This window comes from Lutra lutra, chromosome 5 (genome assembly GCF_902655055.1).
Source record: "Lutra lutra chromosome 5, mLutLut1.2, whole genome shotgun sequence".
NCBI lineage: Eukaryota > Metazoa > Chordata > Mammalia > Carnivora > Mustelidae > Lutra > Lutra lutra.
The window spans coordinates 8,131,584-8,150,850 of record NC_062282.1 but is presented as its reverse complement, the minus strand read 5'-3'; the positions used below and the strand labels follow the sequence as shown (position 1 = coordinate 8,150,850).

The following is a 19,267-nucleotide window of genomic DNA, read 5'->3' as shown; positions in this document are numbered from 1 at the left end:
AAACTACCACCTGTCAAATTTTGGCATAGTATCAGAGGACATCAAAAATTACCTAAAAATACAACTCCCATTTTCTTTTTTTTTTTTTTTTTTAAGATTTTTATTTATTTATTGAGAGAAAGGCAGTGAGAGAGAGCATGAGCGAGGAGAAAGTCAGAGGCAGAAGCAGACTCCCCGTGGAGCTGGGAGCCCGATGCGGGACTCGATCCGGGGACTCCGGGATCATGACCTGAGCCGAAGGCAGTCGTCCAACCAACTGAGCCACCCAGGCGTCCCACAACTCCCATTTTCAAATTATCTGTGTGAAGCCCAATCTTCTTCATACATTTTAACCAAAACATATCAGAAGAGTAACTGCAGGGGCAGAGATGGGAATCCAAATGTCTTCTAACAAGTCAGACATAAAGATTTGCAAAAAACTGAAACAATGCTACTTTTGTCCCTAAAGTTTTTGTCTTGAAAAATACGTTTATCATAAAGTTATTTTTCTTAACATGCATTGCATTTAAAGTTCTTTTCGGGCGCCTGGGTGGCTCAGTGGGTTAAGTGTCTGCTTTCAGCTCAGGTCATGATCCCACGGTCCTGGCATCAAGTCCTGCATCATGCTCCCTGCTCTGCAGGGAGTCTGCTTCTCCCTCTGCCTCCCTCTCTCTCTTTCTCTCATGAATAAAATCTTAAAAAAAAAAAAAAAAATAGTTCTGGGACACCTGGGTGGCTCAGTGGGCTAAGCCTCTACCTTCAGCTCAGGTCATGATCTCCGGGTCCTGGGATCGAGCCCAGCATTGGGCTCTCTGCTCAGCAGGGAGCCTGCTTCCCCCTCTCTCTCTGCCTGCTTGTGATCTCTCTCTCTGTCAAATAAATAAGCAAAATATTTTAAAAATAAATAAATAAAATAAAAAAAATTTTTAAAGTCCTGTTTTCATTTCTAATATACTAAAAAGATATCCTCCACATAAACAAAAGTCCTATGGGTCTTGAGTATTTAAAAGTATAAAGGAATCCCAAGAGCAATGGTCTTCAAACTGGTCCATTTAATAGAAGTGCCTCTAAGGGGGCGCCTGGGTGTCTCAGTGGGTTAAAGCCTCTGCCTCCTCAGCTCGGGTCATGGTCCCGGGGTCCTGGGGTCGAGCCCTGCATGGGGCTCTCTACTCGGCGGGGAGTCTGCTTCCTCCTCTCTCTCTGCCTACTTGTGATCTCTGTCTGTCAAATGAATAAATAAAATCTTAAAAGAAAAAAGTGCCTCTAAGGAACTTTGAAATGGCTAGGAATGGGGGAAATGAAATTCACACAAGAAACACAGTTGACACAGGGCCTAAGTACAGAGCCAGTATTCAATATTTGATAAATGGAGAAGAAGAAGAAAAAAAAGAAAGGAATCTCCAACAAATCTTTTATCTCAGAAGTGCTATAATAGAACTTTACAGTGAAAATGCTAAATCTGATTGCATGTAAATTATACCTCACTAACCTATCATCAAAGAATACTCAAGTGGGGTAGGGAAGAGAGAGAGAAAAGATTATAATGAACTTATTACAAGAAATGAGCATACAGAAAATGTTTCAATGTCTTCCAAGCCTTCAAGAACTCACCATGTCTCTTACGTACTGAATTGTGTTGTTTCCACCAGCTCCACCAAAATTCACATATATACCCATATATATGTGTGTATATGTATTTTTTTTAAAACTTATTACAGAAAGAAAGCACTCAAGCTTAAGTGGGGGAAGGAGCAAAGGGAGAGGCAAAAGCAGACACGCAGCTAAGCAGGGAGCCCAATGACCCCAGGCTCAATCCCAGGATCCCTGAGACCCTGGGATCATGACCTGAGCCAGAGGCAGACCCTTAACTAAGCCACCCAAAAGCCCCACCAAAACTCATACATTGATGTCTTAATCTCAAGAACCTCAGAATGACTATATTTGTAGACAAGATCTTTAAAAACATAATTAAGTTAAAGATAAGGTCATTAGGGTGGGCCCTAATTCAACATGAGGTGCCTCTGTATAAAGAGAATAGGACACAGACATGCAGAGAGAGAAAATCATATAGAGACACAGGAAGACAAAAATCTGCAACCCCAGGAGAGAAACCTCAGAAGAAACCAGTCCTGTAGACATCTTGTTCTCAAACTTCTGGCCTCAAGAACTGTGAGAAAGTCACTTTCTATTGTGGAAGCCACCCAGTCTATGCTACTTTGTTATGGCACCCATTACAAATATAATATCCAAAACTGAATTTCTCTTCCCATTCAGAGCTAATGAAACTGCAGTAAAAATCATTTTCAAATCCTCCTCCCTTTATCATCTCATCGATCACTATATTCTATTAATTCTAACCTGATGTTTCTTTCTCGTTCTTTCCATTTCCATTGCCTGAACTTAAACTCCTGTAATATATCTTGCCTTGCCCAGTGTGAAAGCATTCTAAAATATAATCTGAATTAGTAAAGTTTTCCCTTGCGGTTTTACTTACTGTTCTCTTTTTAAGAACTCTTTCCATTTTACCTGTATTACACTAAAAATAAGCGATCTTCATGTCAGTACAGGAGAGAGAGGTAAAGCCCAACAAAAATAAGCCTGGTCTGGAAGATAATACCCAGGAAGCCCCATATTAATCACTCATAGCATTCCAGCCTAGAAGGTATTTAGTTCAACAATGGAAGAGACACCTTTTGGGATGTCTGCCCTGACCAAGAACGGAGGTAGCCATTCATGACTTTTATTCATTTTCTTTTTATTGAGATGTAACTGACATATGACATTAGTTTCAAGTATATGACACAGATTCAACATATGTATATTGTGAAATGATCACCACAATGAGTCTAGTTAAATATATCACACATGCAATTTTTTCTTGTGGTAAGAACTTTTAAGATCTATTCTCTTAGTAACTTTCAAATATATAAGATAGTATTAACTATAGTTACCATGCTGTATACTATTATCTCCAGGCCTTATAACTGTTAGTTTGTGCCTTTTTTTTTTAAAGATTTTATTTATTTATTTGACAGAAAGAGATCACAAGTAGGCAGAGAGGCAGGAAGGGGGGGGCAGGCTCCCTGCTGAGCAGAGAGTCCGATGAGGGGCTGGATCCCAGGACCCTGAGATCATGACCTGAGCCAAAGGCAGAGGCTTCAACCCACTGAGCCACCCAGGCGCCCCAGTTTGTGCCTTTTTTTTTTTTTTAAGATTTTATTTATTCATTTGACAGAGATACAAGTAGGCAGAGAGGCAGGCAGAGAGAGGGGGGAAGCAGGCTCCCTGCCGAGCAGAGAGCCCGATGCGGGGCTCCATCCCAGGACCCTGGGACCATGACCCGAGCCGAAGGCAGAGGCTTTAACCCACTGAGCCATCCAGGCGCCCCAGTTTGTGCCTTTTGACATGATTTTTATTCTTCCACTATCTTCCCCACCACCACCCAGCTACCTGGATCATGGGCAGGCACCTGACCCAACATGGGCCAATCAGATTCTAGCTACCAGAAATTTGGATTTAAGATTAAGTTGGTCAGGAAAGAGATATCTTCAAGGAAACAGCCAGTAACAGAATGGCAAGACAATTAATGCCTCACCTCTGCTCAAAACCCTACCTCAGAAAAGTAAAAGTGAAGATAAGTCTTATATACTTGCTCCCCTTCTACACTCCCCCTGGCCCCATGATCTCTCTGACCTCATATTTTACTTATTCTTTACCCAACTAACTCGCCCCATTCACACAGGCCTCTGGTTATTACTTAAACATTCCTGGCATACTCCCATCTTAAATATTTCACACTGGCTATTGCCTCTACCTAGAATGCTCTGCCCACAGAGTATGTCTAACTCCCTGTCTTACTTTGCTTCTTCTCCGTGAGGCCTTCATTTACTGTCTTATTTAAACTGCAGCACCATCCTCCTATCCTGGCACTCCTAATCCCTACAGATTTACTGTTCTCCACAGCATTTATAACCTTCCAGTTATGCTATATAACTTATTTTTTGTCTTCCCTTTCTCCCCTACCAAGCCAAAAGAATGTAAACTCAAAAAAGCAAAAACAAAAGACAAAAAACAAAAACAAAACAAAAAATGTAAACTCAACGAAATAAGGGATTTTGTCTATTCTGTTCCCTGCCTAGCCCAAAAGCATAAAATAGTGCCTGGCCTGTAACAGGTGCTCAATGAGCATTTGTCAAATAAGTGCATGTCTGCCTGTGGTCATAAGCATGCCAAAGCAGTGAAAGGTGATCCGTGGTGAGAAGAATGAAGCAGACAAGTCTGAAAGCAGAGATGAAAGACCACGTGGTTCTAGAAAGATGATAACTAGCTGTCTGGTTCTGACAACTTCCCATCCCTTTAACTCATCTCTTCCGAATCTGTGCCACCTGAGGTTCTACCACGGTAAACACAGAACATGATCAACTGCACGGCACTTCAACCCCGTACCTCCCCAGGATGTCTCATAAAGCAGAAAGAAGTCTTCTGGTACCCCATAAAAAAATTACTGATGAGATTTTGTATTACGTTTTGCTACAGTAAGGAGTGATTTAGCAAATTTTTTTTAAAAAGTCAGGTCTGTATCACTGGACTAAAATGAGAACACTCTACTATGCAAAATGTATTTAATATCTTCATGAGGGTTTCATACACCAACACTTGCTTCCAACATCTATTCCAATAGCGTGGTGCTTTCCTTCTAAAATATGAATATCCTTGAGCAAAAGACATATTTTTTTCCATGAAGCTGAAAAATCTCAGCGCATTGCAGGATCAGACTCCTAATCCATAAAATGAAGAAGCTGCATATCTAAGGTATCCTCTGAAGTTTAAAGATTTGATGACAATTGTTTATATAAACTATCTACACCCATACAAACTACATACAAACAATATGAATGATTCATATATCCTGTGTAATGAGAATGGATTATAAACCTGTTGATTTTACAAAAATAAAATGTAACACACCAAGCACCTTTTAGAGACCTTTAAAATCTAGCAAACACTTAATACGAAGGGCCAAAGTCCACCTGGCAAATAATTTTCTAACTGATTTTTATACTGTTTACTACAAACACAAAACTTTCTCAGCATTATAATATCATATATAGTCCTCTAGAGAAAAGCAAGATGCTATTTTTTTTTTAAAGATTTTATTTATTTATTTGTCATAGAGAGAGAAGTGAGAGTGAGCACAGGCAGACAGAGTGACAGGCAGAGGCAGAGGGAGAAGCAGGCTCCCTGCCAAGCAAGGAGCCCGATGTGGGACTCGATCCCAGGACGCTGGGATCATAACCTGAGCCGAAGGCAGCTGCTTAACCAACTGAGCCACCCAGGCGTCCCGCAAGATGCTATTTTTAAGAGTGGGAAGAGTTACATTCTACTTGTATGGTTGGTATTTTAATAACATTCTTAGTCTGTTGGCTCAGATTAGCATATTTAAAAAATAGAAAAATAAACATTATCAGGTATTTTAATAGGTAACAATTTTTAAATTTAATTTTCTATACATATTTTTATAATTTTCTTCCATTTTTACTAAGTCTCCTACAAAAACAAAAACAAAAAACGCTTCTTTTGTAATCACATAAAAAACCCAACTGTATTTTTTCAATTTAAGAAATAATCTGTCCCCTGGGGATAAAAATATATTATATGTTTATAAAAAATAAAATTAAAAAAAAATGTACATTCTTGGTGGTAACCAAAAAATGTAAATTAAAACAATTCTTCTTTCAAAATGCCAAAATAATAAATGCTAAACATCATTGTTAATAAAGATACAGTGGGATAGCTCTCATACATTGCTAAGAAAAGAAAATTGGTGAAAACTAATGGAAAAAAAAAATTTCCTGTTTAATAAAAGCCAGTAATTCTACTAATAGAAGCCAAAAAAAAAAAAAAAAAAAGAAATAATCTGTAATAACCAATTCAGCAAACAGAGCAGTTGTTTCCAAGCTGTTCTGCACTTTATCATGAAATCCTCTGTAATGGTTTTTCACGTTAAGTTTAAATTTAATTTTGAAAATTTCAGAAGTCTTCTGATTTGGAATTTAGCAAAAGTGGGCATGAGAAGTATTAAAATTCACTTTCATTTCATGACTAATAGTTTCATAAAACAAATGCCAAAGAAAAGGTTCTGTCAGAATTTTGTAAATGATCCATCTTATAAAGGGAGCAACAAAAATAAGTTATTTTATCTATTTTAACAACAGGGTCTGACAGACCCAAGTCTGAATCTTACCTTTGACCTTGTTCCCTGTAAGTTAGGCAAGTCACTAATAATACCAACCCGCCATCTCCTCTCCATAAAGAGTGGATACTGCCTACCTTAAAATGTTGAGAGAACTGAATAAGATGTGTATAAAGTGTTTTAGCAAAATAAATGCCATACACACGTGCTCACAGTTACTTCAACAGGAAACGGGGTTCAAGCCACTAAAGAAAAATCATTTGTATCTTACCCTGATTATAATTTTACAAGGAAAAAACTGTTTAAGCATTAGAAGTACATTGAAAATCTTTTTTTCATGAGTCCATATAAACTCTGAGATCCTGCAATTCCTGAGTTTCCACTAACTACAGCACCATAAGTGTGTATGAAAGTACTATGAGTACCCAGGCTCAAAGAACAGAATTTAATGGAATACGCCTGCACACACTGTGATAAATAAGTACTTGCCTTACCAGACTGAGTCATTAAAATGTGAATCCAAAATGACCCGAAATCCATGCAGATAGAAATCGACACACGGATCAACTGTCAAAAACAAAGTAATTCCTAACCCCTCAGCAGTTTCACTTCACTTTTTTTATTTACCAAGGCAGTCTCCTGCAGCGACGAGCTTTCACTCACTGTGCACAGTAAACACAACTGGAGCATAATGAGAGGAAAACTCTGTTTATAATCAGAATATCTAGGTTCAAATCTCTTACAAGTGTGTGACACCTGAACAAGCTGTTAAAATAACTGAGCCTGAATTTCCACATCTGTTAAAGGTATTACCACCTACCCACTGGCTGGGGCGGCTCTGAAAGACCAAGCGTACACGCGAGTGGCTGTGCTCTGTAAACCGTCGCGCACAAACGTCATTACAGCTGAAGTTCCTACTCAAGACAGACTTCTTTGAAACACAAGAAATTGAGATCTACCAATGCATTCCGGACACAGACAGTATCAGACTTGTATTACTCCCTATTGCACACCATGGCAGTATTCGACGATTTTCATCTAAAACCACCCAAATCAAAATCCATTAAGATTGAAAGACAGACCCCCACATGAGTACGCCCGATGCATAAATGTATCTTCCCTGATAACCAAACCAGCAAGAAACAGGACAATTTACTAATTTCCTCTACAGACTCACGAAATGACTTGATAGATCCTACAAAGATAAAAGCGCGTTAAAACAGCCCGCCTTCCGTGGACGAGCAAATGCATTTAAATACTCAACAGAGTGGGTACCTACCTACTCAGTCCACGAGGCTTAGCTAGTTCCGAAACACACGCGCTCACAAAACAAAGCCCAGAAAACCCTGCCTACTGGTGTCAGGGACTCAACGCAAAATAAACGACCGAAACAAAAGAATTCTCAACAACCTCCCTCCTCCTAATACCCTCGTTGGACCTTACTCTTCCTCGTTCAGTGAGCAAGTTATTTGGGAGCGGGGACGCCGAGAGCGAGGTTCTTCAACTGGGCGCAGTCCACTGCATTCAGCCGTCACCTGGCGGGGCATTTTTCGCGAAGTTTCAGAGTCAACAAAGAAGTTTTGTTGTCGGGGGGTAGGGCCCGTACAGCAGCAATACGCGAAACGACAGTAAGAAAGACAAAACCGGGTGGGGGAAGGGCGTGGAATACGCCCCCATACTTGGAGCAGCGACCACAGCGTGTCCCCCGGGCACTGGGGGGGACAGAGGGGGCGGGGAGGCCAGGCCGGCCCCGATCCCCACCGCCCGAAGCCCCCGACCCCGGCGGATCCCCGCCCTCCGAGCGCACGGGCGGGAAACGGCGGGGGGCGCCGAGGGGTCACCTTTCGCTCCCCGCTGCGGCCCCTCGGCCCGCCGCCCCTCGCGCCCAGCGCGGCGGGCAAACGGCCTCAGGCGCCGACTCCGCCGCTGTCACCGCGCGCCCCCGCCCCGAGGCGAGGGGCCCCCCCGCCGCGCCTCCCGGGGGAGGGGGGGCCGCCGCCTGCCTCGAGCTCCGCGGCCGGGGCGCGGGCCTGGCCCGAACCCAGGAGCCGGTGCAAGGGCGCGGGCGCCGCCGCTTACCTTCCTCGGCGGTGTCCATCTTGTCTGGGGGGGCGGCGGTGACGCAGCCGCGAGGCTCCCGCGGCCGGGGCCGGAGCCTTCCGGCCGGGGCGGGGAGGGAGGGAAGGGAAGGAGGGAGGAGGGAGCGGAGCCGGGCCCGGGCAGGTGCTTGTGCTCAGGTGCGAAAGAGGAAGCGAGAGGAAGGAGAGAGGGGGAGAGGGAAAGGGAGACCGGCTGACAGAAAGCGGACGTGAGAGGGGAGGGGGAGGGGCGGGGAGAGCGGAGCCGACAGGCCTGGGCGGGGCGCCGGGCGGAAGGGGCGGGAGCGCCCCAACGACGCGTGCCGTCACTTCCGCCGCTGGCGGGCGCGCGGGTGGGGCTTCGAGACCCCGGGCTCTGGGCCACCTCGGTGTTGTTGTGGGCGGCGGGGCGGAAACCTGAGCAGGAGCCGAGCTCTGGTGGCAGCGAGGACCGCGACAAAGGAGACGCACACCGGGGGCGGGGTGGGGGGCGGTGAAGAGCAGCGTGAGCAGGCGCCTGGCCGCGAGCGCAGCGAGGTCCCGGTCGCCGTGCACGACAGAGGCCGGTCCCTGGGAGGCTTAGAGATTTCCTGGGCGAAAATACGGGCACTGCGCCCCCTGTTTCTGCCACGAGACGCTTAAGTCCTGCGTGCCTGGAGTGGGCCCCGGAATACGCGTTTTTGTTTGGCACCCGGGTAGTTCCGGTGCGCGTTTCGAGAAGTACTGAAACAGCCCTGAAATGTAAAACGACGCGCGTTAACGTTGCCAAAATGCCTCCCGGGGAGACTTCCGCATTTGGTCGAAGGACTTCAGTAAACCACTTGGGCCGAAGATTGAAACATCCACCTCTACTTGTCGGTTCGGAGGCGAACAGGATTTGGTGTATTGAGTTATGGACGCCTGCCTGGCCGGAGCTGACCGGCTTCGGCCTTCGGAGAGGCTGACCTCTGCCTCCATCAATAGTCCATCTTTCCTCACCGTAGCTTGACTCTTTCTTTAAATGAAGATCTGTTTAGAAAACACGGTTTAGAAAGGCCACCATAGAATCGCCTGAATAGAAGCAAAGATGTATCTCAACTCCGCCCCCAAATATTTTAAACAATATGCAGATGATATGCAGAAATAGGTTCCAGAATGCTAGCAATCCCATTTCCATCTGTGTGACTAAAGGAGTTGGAAAGATCCCTCCTCCAAGCCTCCTAAATCAGAATGAGATTTAGAATACAAATAATGAAACGTACTCCAAAAACAGAGCAGCCCTTGAAAACTAATGCCACTAATTTGACTGATTTCACTCGTTACCCAACGTAGGAAGGTAAATTCTTCTTGACACGATAATGGAGACCCACTGATTCCAAGGGCTGAACTTAAGAATTGATCACGTTTAAGCTTTTACTTAAAAATGTTGATGCTCTCTCCTGAGAAATTGAATTTGAAGGAGGCTCTTTCCCCAACCCGCATCCCTCCCACCCAACCCCAACATGAGCTCTCACCCCTGTAAGGCCTGTGGTGGAACACTTCTCCCTGAGCTCAGACCAGGGGCACAGTTCAGGTACACCAAACCCAGTCTCATGTTGTATGCACAGTGGGGGAGGGATTGTGTGAGACAGGCTGAGAAGTACTGGTAATATTTCAGGGCAGGTATCAACCTCAGGACAGCAGAGCTGAGGTAGGACTGGAGGGAAATGTGTGTATGGGGTAGGGTAGAGGGCTCCCTCTCATCTCTAAGTGTCTTACTTAGTGATGCTCAAAAACATTACTTGTAGAATTGAGAATTGCCCCAGCGTTTTTTCGTTAAGCATTTGGAAGTTAAAAATAAGAGTTAGGAACCAACATTTGTTGAGTCCTGCTCTGTGCCAAGCACTGGTCCTCACAACAGCCTTTTAGGATACATAAATCAGTCACACTTCTCTTGGTTGCCATTCACAGGAACCCAGTCAAACTTGCAGGCAATGTTGGAGGAATGTACTGTTGATCTGAGCAAATTGTAATGGGGTAGTGGTCCGGGGGGCCTGAAGGACTACTAGAACCAGAGTCCCTCTCTCTGCCTCCACCCCTAAATTCTGCTTCTCTCTGCATGTGAGTTTCATGCTGTCAGGCCAGCTTCCTCCACATGGCTGGAGAAAAGGCCACCGGTAGCTTTCAAGGTTATATCTTCAACCTCACCATCGGATGGGCAGGGGGTAATGATCTTTAGTGCCAAGTGTTTTAACTTGTCCCAGGGAAGGACAGGTAATTGGTCCAGGTAGGTGCCCATCCCTGAACCAAATGATTGTGCTAAAGAGCTAAGATCTGTGAGAACATGAACACTGTCATTGAACTACATTACTGAGGTGGAGAAAGGAACATTTCCCCTGAGAAAGGAGAGGACAAAATAATAGATGCTCATTGTGTTAGAATCACCTTTTTTAAATGAGAACACCAACATTATATAAAAATATTTTGGGGGGGGCGCTTGGGTGTCTCAGTGGGTTAAAGCCTCTGCCTTTGCCTCAGGTCATGATCCCACGGTTCTGGGATCGAGCCCCGCATCCGGCTCCCTGCTCAGCGGGAAGCCTGCTTCTCCCTCTCCTACTCCCCCTGCTTGTGTTCCCTCTCTCGTTGTGTCTCTCTGTCAAATAAATAAATAATTTTTTGAAAAGGTGAAATATAAAAAACATATTGTTACACGTTTAGAAAAATGGTAAGGAAATTATTGGGCCAAAATCTAAGGACAAGAGATGAATGGAACGTGGAAGTTACTTATGCTCTGCTGAGCAAGGCAAACTTAAGCTTGTGTTTTGACAGCTTCCAGAAGCAAGAAAAATCATGGAAGCCCAGGGACGCCTGGGTGGCTCAGTTGGTTAAGCAGCTCCCTTCGGCTCAGGTCATGATCCCAGCGTCCTGGGATCGAGTCCCGCATCGGGCTCCTTGCTCGGCGGGGAGTCTGCTTCTCCCTCTGCCTCTGCCTGCCATTCTGTCTGCCTGTGCTTGCTCTCTCTCCCTCTCCCTCTCTGACAAATAAATAAAATCTTAAAAAAAAAAAAAAAAAAATCATGGAAGCCCAGAACCTGCCCAGCACGAGACTGTGTTAAGGGACCTTCCACCAGGATTCTTCCCAAGGCCCGTAGGCCTGTTATCTCTGGGGAATGGTGAGCCAGAAGTAAATCTGACCCCCTCCAAGACATCTAGGAAAAGTTGTCTGCTGATGATACCCATGAACCAGGCCTGGCACAGATTGTACCCCAAACTTCTATCACCCCAGTGACCAAATAATCTCTGACAGTGAATTCAGTTCAAAATGATCTTGGATCACTGGGAGCCCCAAGCGCCTGGTAGAAGTAGTTGTGGATTCCCTCTAGAGGAATGCACTGTTTCCTAGCTGTCTTGCTCTGCTGGGGCTGCCATAAAAGAATGCACAGACTGGGTAGCTTAAACTACAGGAATTTATTTTGTCACGGTCCTAGAGGCTGGGAGTACAAGGTCAAGATGCCGTCAAGGCTGTTTCTCCCAAGGCCTCTCCCCTTGGCTTGCAGATAGCTGCCTTCTTGCTGCATGTCCTCACATGGTATTTCTTCTGTGTGTGCATGTCCCTGGTGTCACTTCCTCCTGCAAGGACCGCTGTCCTACTGGATTAGGGCCCTACCCACATGACCTCATTTAATCTTAATTACCTCCCTGACGGCTCTATCTGCTAATATGGTCCTATCAGGACTGAGGGCTTCAAAAATTAATTTTAGGAGGACACAGTTCAGCCCATAACACCAGCCCTCAAAGAACCTCCCTGAATAAGTTTACAAGGACCATGGGCCACACACAATAAACTTAAACAAATGTATGTGTGTGTGTATGTTTTTATATGTGTTGTATATATGTCACAAGATGCCTTGATCAAGAACTCACATAACAGCAAAACCACCCTACCAAAACTACAGATACGGAAATTCCTAGACACAGATGATAAAGAAACTACACTTAGGATATTTTTTAAAAGGTGATGAAACAATTTTATTTTAAAATGGTAATTTTATAACATAATGACATCTTTTGCCGCCATTTAACCAAAAACTGAACATTTTTTCATTGATCAAGAAATAAAGGTATACATAATTTTTGAGGGAGTATGCAAGCAAAATCTTGAGAGAACTCTGCACTTTAGCATGAATGAGGCTGCTCCTGTCCTAGTGCCTACGGAGGTGTGTAGCCTGTGGTCCTTCACTGGTCACTTTTCATTCACCAGTGGATCCTCGAGGCCAACATAAGCGTAAACATGTAGTAGCATGTCAATAAACATTGGCTGAATAAATTAAGTATGCTTTTTCAGGAGATGCTTTCTGAGCTGGAATGACAATAGGTATGTAAAGGCCTTTTTTAGGAAGAGATGAATTCACATCATAGCTCACCTTGAATAACACTCATACATTATTACCTTAGTGGGTCTGTTCTTTTACAGCTGCACTTCTTGGTTGTAATAAGTTCAATTTCAATATTTCATGCAGATGTTCTCAACAAGGATGTACAGTGAGTCAAATCAAACCATCAAGTAGAGGCCCAGGAGTTTCGTATTACATTATCTGGGTATGAAATTCACGTAAAAATCCTTCACAATTTAAGCCACAATGTTGCTGAGACAAAGGCCTTCAAGATCACAGTTCCTTTTTTTCCCAGATGTCTATTCTGAACATTTTCAAACATACTGAAAAGGTAAAGAAATGGTACAATGAGCAGCTATCCGTCCTCAACCTAGATTCAGCAATTATTAACATGTAGCCATATGTATTTTAACTATAGTTTTTCTTTTCCATATCATTTGGTAGTATGTGTCTGAACAATCCTGCCCCTGAACAGGTTAAGGTGTATCTCCCAGAGTTAGAATAATCTCCTTTAAAATCCTTAGCACCCCATAATAATATCTAGAATCTCAAGTTTCTGTAATTGTCCCAAGAGGGCCTTTTACGGTTTTGTTTTGAAAAAAAAAAAATTTTTTTTTAAGATTTTACTTATTTATTTGAGAGAGAGCTAGAGCAGGAGCGGTGGGGGAGGGGCAGAAGGAGAAGGAGAACCAGGCTTCCCGCTGAGCAGGGAGCCCCATGCGGAGTTTGACCCAGGACCCTGGGGTCAGAACCTGAGCCAAAAGCAGACCCTTAAAGGACTGAGCCACCCAAGCGTCCCTGGAAAAAAACATTGTAACGCAAGGATCCTCCCAATCTAGCTTCATGCATCGCTACTGGTGTAAGTCTATATGGTCTCCGCCCTTATTGTAAAACAGTCCCAAGGGGGCGCCTGGGTGACTCAAGAGGTTAGGCGTCCAGCTCTTGATTTTAGCTCAGGTCGTGATCTCGGGTCATGGGACTGAGCCCAACATCAGGCTCCCTGGTGGACATGGAGTCTCCTTGAGGTTCTCCCTCTCCCTTTGCCACCCCCCAAAACATGCTCATGCTTTCAATCTCTCTAAAAAAATAAAATAAAATAAACAATAAAAATAAGATAAAATAAGAAAAAATGAAAATAAAACAGTCCCTGTACCTTTTGTTTTCTGATGACATGTCTGTTGGCAGATCACAGGACAGCTGTTCATACAATATCTCTCATTCTAGATTTGTCTGATTGCTTCTTCCTGTTGTCATTGAACTGGTTACTTTAACCCCTGTTTCCTGTAAACTGGAAGTTGGCCTAGAGGCTTGATTTGATTAGGGTTAAATATTCTTTTAATTATTTTTATTAACATATAATGTATTATTAGCCCCAGGGGTACAGGTGAACCATCAGCCTTACACATTTCACAGCGCTCACCATAGTAAACATTTCTTTAGAAAGAATATCTCATAGGTGGTGTCATATCTTTCTTAGAACAGCACACGGGAAGGCCAAAAAGTCAGGTTGAGCCGCTTCTAACGCGACTGAGTTCGATCCCTCAGTTAAAGTGACGGTTACAAGTCTCACCGTTTATTAACAATCTGTTGAATAACAGATTGAAAAAGCCACAGTCCTTCATATCCTTTTATTCATATGTCCCTCATTAAGGAGAACAGCTAGGTTTTAAAATTATTCTTATATTTGAAATTGCATGTTATCATTAAAAACATTCTTGATAATTGACAAGATCTTCTGCACTCTTTATAATGAAATTCTCCCTTAATTTTTCCAGTGAAATAGAGCCTTGTTCTAATTTGTATTAATCTCCTAATTGTAGAAAGCAAGCAAGCAAGCGGAAGGGAAGGAAGGAGGGAGGGAGGGTGGAAGAAAGAAAGGAAGGGAAAAAGGAAGGAAATAAAAGGAAAGGGCGCCTGGGTGGCTCACATCTGCCTTTGTCTCAGGTCATGATCCTAGGGTCCTGGGATCAAGTCCCACACAGGGCTCTCTGCTCAGCAGGGAGTCTGCTTCTCCCTCTACCTCTTCCCCACTCTCCCAAATAAATAAATAAAATCTTGAAAGGAAGGAAAGAAGGAAGGAAGTCAATCTACAGTTGACTCCCACTGGTCTTCCTGAGTGACTGGGCCCTGAGTGCTTCTCCATGTGATGTGGGCCAGGCCTTGAGAGTTCCTCCTAGAGAGACCAAAGAAGGGAAAGGAGAAGTTAGGAACCCCTTCACCCCTTCTGAGCCACATACAAATTCAGATTGAACTGCCACGTTTCCGACCTTACTACTCAATGAAGCCCGATTAAAGAGGCCTTTTCATGCCATGTATGCAAAAGTTCACCCACAAACAAGGCAAGGTCCCCAGCTGTGGTGAAAGGGCAGAATGTGGGAAGGGCCGGGAGGACTCAGCACAACCAAGGACTGTGCCTTCTGTGCTGCAACATCAAAGCAGGATCAATAAGTCCTGGGCAAGCACGGCGGAATCCTGGGACGAAGTGAAACGTCAGCCGGTGAGCAGGTACCTAATGGGGACCTGAGCCCTTTAGAGTCAGCAGCTGGCACCAGCCCTGGGATGGCAAAGAGGGTCAGAAATGAGGAATAATCTGGCATTCGCTCATGCTGCCAACCCAGAGGACACACAGGCCAAACCCATACTCGTACATTTCCTCTTTACTAGGTCTCCCTTCCAGAGCAAGGTATGAGTTGTCAACTGTTCCAAGCAAGTTGGGAAATACTAGCTCTTCTCTACTGTAAGATTTCTGGGTGCCTTTAATCTCTCAAAATGTGTTGAGGATTTGCAAAAAGGGAATGTCACCAGCGGTATCCACAAGTATCTGGCCATTGAACCCTTCCCTAAAAGGCCATCTCATGCAGCTGAAATGTCCAAGCATGCACTCTGCAAAATGTTGACCCATCCATGGGACCCAAAGGATAAATGAACCAAGAGGTCCACCCTTAAGAGTAGAAAAGCTCCTCAACTGGCCATGAGATCTTCCACATCCAGAGGATCCCATAGCCCAGGAATTCTTTGAAACTGTGTTGGATTTCCCACACTAAGACAGACACCCCAGGCTGGTAATAAACCCCATCCCATCTCTGGATGCTGGGTTGCCTGGTGTAAACTGCAGAGTCAGTTCCGGAGTATCACAGGAGCTCTGTGGCAGTCCACAAGCATTTTCAGGAATAAACTATGAACGTCATGTTCTGACCTTTGGGATGTGGGATAGAAGGCTACAAGATATGTCCATGCCCTAATCCCCAGCCCCTGTGGATGTTACCTTATTTGGAAAAACAGTCTTTGCAGGGTGATTAAGTCAAGGCTCTTGAAATGAGATCTTTTGCATTACCCAGGTGGACTAAAAATGCAATGACAGATGTCTTCATAAGAGTGTGGCAGAGAACTCTGGAAAACAGTGTGGAGGTCCCCCAAAAAGTTGGAAATAGAGCTACCTACGGCCCCGCAATCACACTACTGGGTATTTACCCTAACGATACAAATGCAGTGATCCAAAGGGACACATGCCCCCTAATGTTTATAGCAGCAATGTCCACAATAGCTAAACTATGGAAAGAACCTAGATGCCCATCAACAGATGAATGGATAAAGAAGATGTGGTACATATATACAATGGAATACTATGCAGCCATCAAAAGAAATGAAATCTTGCCATTTGCGACAACGTGGATGGAACTAGAGGGTATTATGCTGAGCAAAATAAGTCAATCAGAGAAATACAATTATATGATCTCCCTGATATGAGGAATTTGAGAGGCAGGGCAGGGGGTTTAGGGGGTAGGGAGGGAAAAAAATGAAACAAGGTGGGATCATGGGGGGGACAAACCATGAAAGACTCTTAATCTCACAAAACAAACTGACAGTTGCTGGGAGGTGGGGGGGTAGGGATAGGGTGGCTGGGTGACGGACATTGGGGAGGGCATGTGCTATGGTGAGTGCTGTGAAATGTGTAAGCCTGATGATTCATAGTCCTGTACCCCTGAAGCACATAATACATTATATATTAATAAAAATAATAAAAAAAAGAGTGGGGCAAAGAGGGGCACCTGGGTGTCTCAGTAAGTTAAGTCCAAGTCCCAGGATCAAGCCCCATATCGAATTGGGCTCCCTGCTCAGCGGGGAGCCTGCTTCTCCCTCTGCCCCTGCCCCTGCTCGTGCTCTCTCTCTCTCTTTCATTCTCTCAAATAAATGAGTGGAATCTTAAAAAAGAAGAGAGAGCAAAAAAGAGTGAGGTAGAGAGATCTTTGAGACACAGAGAGGAGGCCCCGTGAAGATGAGACAGATGTTGGAACAGTGCAGCCACAGCCAGGAACGACTGGAGCCACCAGAAACTGGAAGAGGCGAGGAACGGGTTCTTGAAGCTTCTGCAGGAAACGTGACCCTCCCAACACCTCGATTTCAGCCTTTTGGCTCCCAGAACTGTGATGTGAAATAACTGTTGTCTTAAGCTATTGTGTTTGTGGTAATTGGTTGCGGCAACCGCAGAAAACTGACACGGTGGTCAGGGAATATTCGAGCTCCAGCACGAGGGTCTGCTTCAGCACTGACCGGCTGGTTGCAACCTGTGCCCAGTTTCAAGTCCCTCTGCCACACCCCCTCTGCCCAGCATTCTGGGGCAGCTCCCGGGTCCCCAGGGGAGTCTCTCTCTGGGGTGTCCCTTGAAACATACATTTCAGTCTGAATGGCTTCTACCCTGAAATTATGTCATTGCCCAAAACCGAGGCTCTCCCTTAGAGATTTTATCCTAGCCCTACGGAACCCAGAGGAATCCTTAGCGATCGACTAGCACCTCACCCTCCTCGTTTATAGAAAACATTCAGCTCCCCAGTTGAGTTTCTTCTATCGTCTCATGTGTCTCCATTACCATTTTTGGTTTTTCTATAGAATCTGCTTTGTTAGATCCTGGAGATAAGCAGGTCTGGAGGATCGGGCAGATCAAAGACTTACTTCCTGTCCCTGAAGAAGTTGCTATTGAATTCAAAAACATTTTCTAAGTTTACTGGGAAAGCATCACAACCGCACTTGGGGCTCCCATGTAATGATTTCCGTTCTGACTGCTTAGAAGTAATTCTGAAGTCTAACTAGGATTTCTTACGTTTAAATCTTCTTCTTCTTCTTTTAGATTTTATTTATTTATTTGAGAGAGAGAGAGAGAAAGAGCAGGGACAGGGCAGAACGAGGGGGACAAGCAGACACCCCGCTGAGCAGGGAGCCCAATGTGGGGACTCAATCCCAGGACCCCGAAATCATGTTCTGAGCTGAAGGCAGACACTTAACTGACTGAGCCACCCAGGTGTCCCTAAATCTTTTTGAGCACAAACTGTCAACGCGTGTGACATACATGGTATTTTTGTTTGTGAAATTCTCCTTCTTTCTTGTCTCCTGGCAACAAGATTTTCCTTGCTTTCTCTCTCTCTCTCTTTCTCCCTCTTTTAAGTAAGCTCTATGCCCAGTGTGGGGCTTGAACAGACAACTGGGAGATCGAGAGTCGCATGCTCTACTCCCGGAGCCAGCTGGGCATTCCCTGACCCGCCTGCCTTCTACAGAACTATTCCTACCTCACTCCAAACAGAGTTCTAGGGGACCTGCCAGTCTCACCACTGGCGCAGCCGCCTCTCTTCCTCCTCCGCCCGGGAAGGGCACCTGGTCTAGGCTGGACAAATGCCTCCTCTGGCGCCCACTGTCCCCACTGTGTGTCTCCTTCCAGCCCCTTCTATCCACTCACCAGCCACCCTCGGGCCCCACTCTGCGTCCAGGTCTTTGACACTTTAGTTTACAATTAATCCACAGTTTGGGTTTTCATCCCCACAATACTCTGAATTTAAATTTCTGACCAATCATTTGGAAGCACTAAATAACATCTAACTTGACTGAGCCCTTGCTGAACGCCAGGCCCTGTCCAACGAACTTGGGCAAAATTTTCCGTCCCAGTCTCAGCACTCCTAGGATGTAGGCATTGAGGAAGAGAGCGCTCAGCTTCAGCGAGTTACCAGGTCTGACACGTCGGAAGGGGCGCACTCAGCGTCTGGGTCCAGGGCCTGTGCCAGAAACACATCCCGGGATCTCAGGGGACTCCGACTCCCATCAGAGGTGCCCCCTGATCCCCGTACTGCGGACTTCACATGGGGCTTTAACGTCGCCCGCTACTGTCCTCCCTGGGATGCTCCATATCCCACGTCTCCTGGGGTCCGTCCCCCCCCCCCCGCCAGCTGGGGCTCTCACCTCCTTGTGAATAAGACCACAGGGGCCACTCTCGACCTCTAACTTCTGGGTATTCCTTGAGAGACCGCCCACACGGACGATGGCCTGACCATATAGGACCAGAGAACTCTAACCCACAAGCTGCAAAGCCAGCCCAGGAAGCCAAAGTTCAACCCCTGCAGCGATTGGCCTGGAAGGGTCAGCGCTTGATCCCTGTCAGCGGCTCTAACTTTAGGTCCCACCTCCACTTTCGGACAAGCCCGAGAAAGCCACCCGCGCGTCTGTAACTGATCGCGCAGGAGGCCGCTGGGTTCCCGGCCAGCAGCGTCCACACGGAGCGTATCCGCGGTCTTCCTTTCTGCCTGAGAAAGCTTCCCCGCTCCTCTGCGGCCTGCGGGTGTCTGCCGAACGCGGGAGGGTGGCTGGCTCCGTGTGCGTAGTAAGCTCTGGATGAAGAGCCT

General features: G+C 45.4%; 1 protein-coding gene across 1 annotated transcript in view; it reads right to left on the bottom strand.

The window, feature by feature from the left end:
* Positions 1 to 8,505, bottom strand: part of MARCHF6 (membrane associated ring-CH-type finger 6) — an 80,490-nt gene extending 71,985 nt beyond the window's left edge. Inside the window, exon 1 of the mRNA XM_047731614.1 lies at positions 8,252 to 8,505. Coding sequence (XP_047587570.1) covers positions 8,252 to 8,270 — 19 coding nt within the window. The 5' untranslated portion in view covers positions 8,271 to 8,505. The remainder of the gene's footprint in view (positions 1 to 8,251) is intronic.
* Between the last annotated feature and the right edge of the window lie 10,762 nt (positions 8,506 to 19,267).